This window comes from Aquarana catesbeiana, linkage group LG05, assembly GCF_042186555.1.
Source record: "Aquarana catesbeiana isolate 2022-GZ linkage group LG05, ASM4218655v1, whole genome shotgun sequence".
Taxonomy (NCBI): domain Eukaryota; kingdom Metazoa; phylum Chordata; class Amphibia; order Anura; family Ranidae; genus Aquarana; species Aquarana catesbeiana.
The window spans coordinates 460707362-460712890 of record NC_133328.1 but is presented as its reverse complement, the minus strand read 5'-3'; the positions used below and the strand labels follow the sequence as shown (position 1 = coordinate 460712890).

The 5529-nt window shown below is 42.6% G+C and overlaps 1 protein-coding gene across 1 annotated transcript; it reads right to left on the bottom strand.

The window, feature by feature from the left end:
* Positions 1–219: 219 nt before the first annotated feature.
* LOC141146051 (uncharacterized) lies at positions 220–5261 on the bottom strand. Its single transcript, XM_073632812.1, has 2 exons — positions 5141–5261; positions 220–4916 (listed from the first exon to the last, which is right to left on the bottom strand). Exon 2 carries the CDS (start codon positions 4678–4680, stop codon positions 220–222), a length of 4461 nt encoding a protein of 1486 aa, XP_073488913.1. The 5' UTR covers positions 4681–4916; positions 5141–5261.
* Between the last annotated feature and the right edge of the window lie 268 nt (positions 5262–5529).

The window sequence follows — 5529 nt, the reverse complement described above, 5'->3', positions numbered from 1 at the left end:
GCTACAATTTATTATATAATCATAGAAACTGTTGCCGTAACCACGAATATTCATTCTTATCTCTATGGTACCAACACAGGTTATTAAAACTAATACGCTATGCAATATACATGTACCTAGATGTGAACAACTGTACTCATTATTACTAATCAAATGTAGTGAATATGTTATGCAGATACGCATTGATGAATAGCTATGCATGTTAACTGTCATTAATCTTCAATAAAATTCTTTAAATGAAAAAAAAAAAAAAAAAGATGGTCCTGAAAACCAGTTAGTATGCTTAAGGGCAGCCGCTAGAACCGGTCTAGTCCCATGATCGGCTGGATTTTTATCCGTACTGATGTAGTGCCACTGTTCTGGCCGTGTGGACTTTCTGATGCGTATCACTCTGTTTGACACGTACATGTAGAATCTTCTTGAAGCATTGTGAATATATCCTAACACAATCTTGCTGTCTGTGTAAAACTTCACTGCATGAATTTCAATGTCAAGTTCTGCAATGATCAAGTCTGCCATCTCCACTGCTAAGACAGCAGCACAAAGCTCCAAACGTGGAACAGTGTGAGCAGGACGTGGAGCTAGTTTGGACTTTCCCATGATAAACCCAACATAACTTTGTCCTTCAAAGTCCATTACTCTAAGGTAGGCTACAGCTGCTATAGCCATAGTGGATGCGTCTGAGAATACACACAATTCTCTTTGCTTCGTGGCAGACAAAGAAACAGGGACATATGACCTTTGGATGATAAGTTGTTCAAGATCTATTAATGAGTCCTTCCACAACTTCCACTGCATTTCTTTCTCCTTAGGTAGAGGCGTATCCCATTCACTTTGTTCATGTTCAGTAGTAATTTCTCTCATAAGAGCCTTGCCTTGCATGGTTATGGGGGCTACAAATCCTAGGGGGTCGTAAAGGCTGTTGACCGTGGACAAGACACCTCTTCTCGTGAATGGCTTCTCTTCTCTGGATACTCTAAATGTAAAGCTGTCAGTTTTGAGATCCCAACTGAGCCCTAAACTTCTTTGAAGGGGCAGTGAATCTGTTCCTAGATCCAGGTCCTTGAGGTCTTTTGCACGGTCCTCTGAGGGAAACGCTTCCATGACTTTGCTGCTATTGGACGCTATTTTGTGTAACCTTACGTTAGATTCTGCTAACATCTCTCTTGTTCTTTTCAGGATGTCGATAGCCTCTTCGTTGCTGGAGAAAGAAGCGAGTCCATCGTCTACATAAAAATTTCTCATGACAAACTGTTTAGCATCTGTTCCATGCTCTTCTTCACCTTCCTGTGCTGCTCGTCTTAGGTTGTAGATAGCTACAGCTGGGGAGGGGCTGTTCCCGAACACATGTACTTTCATCCTGTATTCTGTAACATCTTTGTTAAAGTCATTGTTTTCATACCACAGGAACCTCAGGTAGTCTCTGTGATCTTTGCGGACAAGGAAACAGTAGAACATTTGTTGTACATCTGCTGTTACTGCAACGCGTTCTTTTCGGAACCTGATGAGGACTCCAAGGAGTGTATTATTCAGGTCAGGTCCACTGAGGAGGACATCGTTTAGGGAAAGGCCTTCATACTTTGCACTGGAGTCAAATACTACTCGTATCTGTCCTGGTTTCTGAGGATGATACACTCCAAATATTGGTAAGTACCAACATTCTTGTTTTTCTTCCAATGGTGGTGCTATTTCAGCTTGACCACTGTCGAAGATCTTTTGCATGAAATCATGGAAGTGTTCCTTCATATCTGTCTTTCTGTCTAGAGTGCGTCGCAATGAGGTGAGACGCTTCACTGCTTGTCCTTTGTTGTTAGGAAGGTGACGTCGTGGTGAACGGAAAGGTAGTGGAGCTACCCAGCTGTTTGACTCATCTATAAAGACTTCTCTGTCCATGATCTCAAGGAAGAGGCTATCTTCAACAGATGGTGCTGGTTTGTCATCATCTCGCGTTCTTTCAAACACTTTGCATCCTAGCTCATCTGTATCTTCAGATGAGGTTTTGGCCTCCATGTAACTCTGAACTTTCTGCTGTTGTATTGGGTTGACTAGTCTCTCTTTAATCTGTATCCTGTTGATACAGGGGCTAAGACATGATGTGCGGCCATTTTGCAACATGTTTGTTTTGTAGACATTCACTTTTGCCGGCTTGTGAGCTCCATCCAGACATACATCACCAATGATGACCCATCCAAGGTCAAGATGTTGTGCAAATGGTGCATTGTGTGGCCCATTGTATTGCTCTCTGACCTTGTGCACTCTCAGTATGTCTCTTCCAAGTAGAAGGATAATTGCAGCACCTGGGTCCAGTACTGGAATCTTGTCTGATATTTGCATCAGATGAGGGTAGTAACATGCAATTTCAGGTGTGGGTATCTCTGATCTATCATCTGGTATCATATCACATTCTATGAGAGTGGGCAGAGTCAGCTGCGTTTTCCCATCTAATGACTCGATGATGTAGTTGTTTGCTCTTCTCCCTGATGTCTCCACAACTCCTGAACATGTCTTCAAAGTATACGGAGTTGGACTTCCTCTGTCCCCGAAGAGGTCAAAGAACTCTGTTCTTGCCAAAGATCTGTTACTTTGTTCATCCAAGACTGCATACATTCTGATTGCCTTCTCTCTGAGGCCTGCAGGATACACCTTGACTAAACATATCTTGGAGCATGATCTAGAGCTAAATGTGTTTGTGCAGATCTCAGTGCACTTTGAGGTTATTGCTGGTAATGCACTCTCATTTTGCTCCCCACCATGATCTTCTTGGGTTACCGGATTCTCTCTTTTCCATGGTGCTGGTCCTGGGTGTAAAGCAGACAGATGGTTGTCATTATTGCATTCTTTGCATCGAATTGTCTTCACACAGTCTTTAACAACATGTTGAGTTGAACCACAGCATCTGAAACAAATGCGCTTGTCCTTAAGATAAGATTTGCGCTCCTCTATTGTCTTGCATCTGAAACTGCGACATTTTTTTAGTGGATGAGGCTTGTTATGTAGTGGACACTGCTTATCTGGGTCCTCAAATTGCATTCCTGAGCTTTTATCCTGGTTGGCCTCAAACTCAGTCGGTACTTCTGTCTTTCGTACAGACACTGTTGCTCTACGTTCTTTATTGTGCACTGAAGGTTGTTTCTCTGTCTTTACAGAACTGGAGCCTCCCATGTTCAAAAAGGCGAAGCTTGGGTCATTGCGTATTTTAGCTTGATTCACAATGAATTTGGCGAAGAAGGAGAAAGGTGGAAATGCTACCTGATGATCTTCCTTGTATTTTGATGCTTGCGTGATCCATCTTTCTTGTAAGCTGTAAGGAAGCTTCTCGATTACCGGTTTCACTCCACGTTCTGTATCCAAATATGAGAGGCCTGGCAGGTATCCACCAGCCTTTGCCGCCTCCAGCTCTAAAAGTATGTCCCCAAGCTCTCTCAGCTTCTGATTGTCTTTGTTTGTTATTTTTGGATAATTTTCAATTTTCTTCAGAAGTGCATCTTCAATTACTTCAGGTGACCCATAGCAGTCTTCCAATATCTGCCATAACATTGTAAGCCCTGCTGTCGCATCATGAACATGTACTGACCTGATTCTTTTGGCTTGCTCAGTGGACTCTGGTCCGAGCCATTTGGAGAGTAGATCAAGCTTTTCCCTGTCTTTCATATTTAATTCTTGGGTGCTGTTTAGAAAAGATGACTTCCAGGCCCAATAGTTTTCTGGACGATCATCAAACTTCAGGAGACCAGAGCTCACCATTTCACGGCGTATCAAGTATTTTGTCACATCTGTGACTCCTGCTGCCTCAGGTGAGCATTTTCTGGGAACAAACACAGGGCATGTCTGTGGCTGGTAAGACGGTTGGGATGCTTGGTTAAACCCACTATAGTCGTGTGGTTGTTCTCGTTTACTGCAAGTCTTTCTGCTATAGGCCGGATTTTTATTTTCCCGTGGAGGGATTATGTCACCATTCGTTTGATTTCCTGAAGGACCAACAGATTGGTCTCTGAGTATGTAACTACTTGGCTTGTTATAGTAAAGTTCTGGTTCAGTCTTGTAGCATCGAGCGATATCAAAGTTGCCTGCTGCTAGCGGGACCCTGGATGATTCTAATGCATCATTAGACTGTTGATCAGTGTCCATGTTCGCGTGCAATTGTACATACCCACAAGTGCGTTGGATTGCACTGAGTGGTGTCATCTGGGTATCTATCACAGAGGGCTCTCTGTACTGTTCTTCGGCAGCTCTCATGAGCACCTCGGCTTCAGCTAAGGCTGCTGAAGCTATTTTTTCTTGCTTGATAATATGTAAAGATGCTTTCACCTCTGCTTTTCTTCTAAGTGCTTCAGCTTTACTTTTAGCTTCAATCATATGATGTTCTTCATCTATGCAGCCCTGTTCTCTTATCATTTCAGCTTCACGTATTGCATAGGAAGCCAGTGCACGCGCGGCTTCTGCTTTTGCATGGGCCCTTGCAGCTGCAGCACTGGTGGATGACAGGTTAGAGCAGCTTGAATGTCTAGAGCTAGTGCGCTTGGACCTGGCAGATTCAGCACTAGCTGATGTCTGATCCGACTGACTAGAGACTCTGGAGCTTGTGCAGCGTGACCTGTTGGTTGGCATATTGTGTATGCTTTCCTCTGCTTGTGTATGCTGAGGGATGACTGGTGTAGTATCCTTGTCTGTGTGCTGCATGATGAAACAGATTACTTCTTTGTAATGTCTGTGGCTGTAGAGGTTAGCTGATGATGAGCAGAATGAATCCACTCTTCTTTAGACTAGGCCCGCTGTGTTAAAAGTCTTTTTACTGTTCTGCCCTCACAATGTGTTCAAAGTACAAGGCTTGGCAGACAGCTAACAGCTTCCCAATAAAGACTCAGGAGGAAGGGCTAATAGTTGTAATCTTTACTGAGAATAAGTTTTTTGTAAAACTGCAAAACACAAATTATAAAAATATGCATTAGCATTTAACATTACATCACAAATGCAAATAGTAACAGGCATGCTACAATACTGTTAAGGCACTAGCTAGCACAAATGAGGCCTAGCTGAATGAATTCCCTGACAGAAACGTCCTACCAAACAAACAGATGAAATGTAGTTGAATTAGTAGAACATATACTAATTAATTGAAAACTAATGACAGCCTACTTACAGACTTATGCTTCCAAGGCCAGTATTAAGAAATAGTGGAGGTCTTTAACATGCTTCCTTCACTGTAGAAAGATTATCTGCTGGACAGGAAGTGGGTGTAATATACTACACTTCCTGTTAATAATGGATGCCAAATTAAAGCAACAGTACGATCGGTAAATATATAGCTTATAATGATCAGAACAATGTTTAATATACATATACATATTTCTCCTTACTCCTAGTTTTACCTTTCTGTCCTCTGTGACTACACCGAAATGGCCTTGTTTGGGGTGTGTTCTAGTCGCTGGTTACGCAGTGATTATTCTGTGTAAGGGTTGTTGCGGGGTAAGCGCTTTTTTGTGCTGTGTCCAATATACAATGTGCTCTCCATCTTGTTTTTGCAATCTT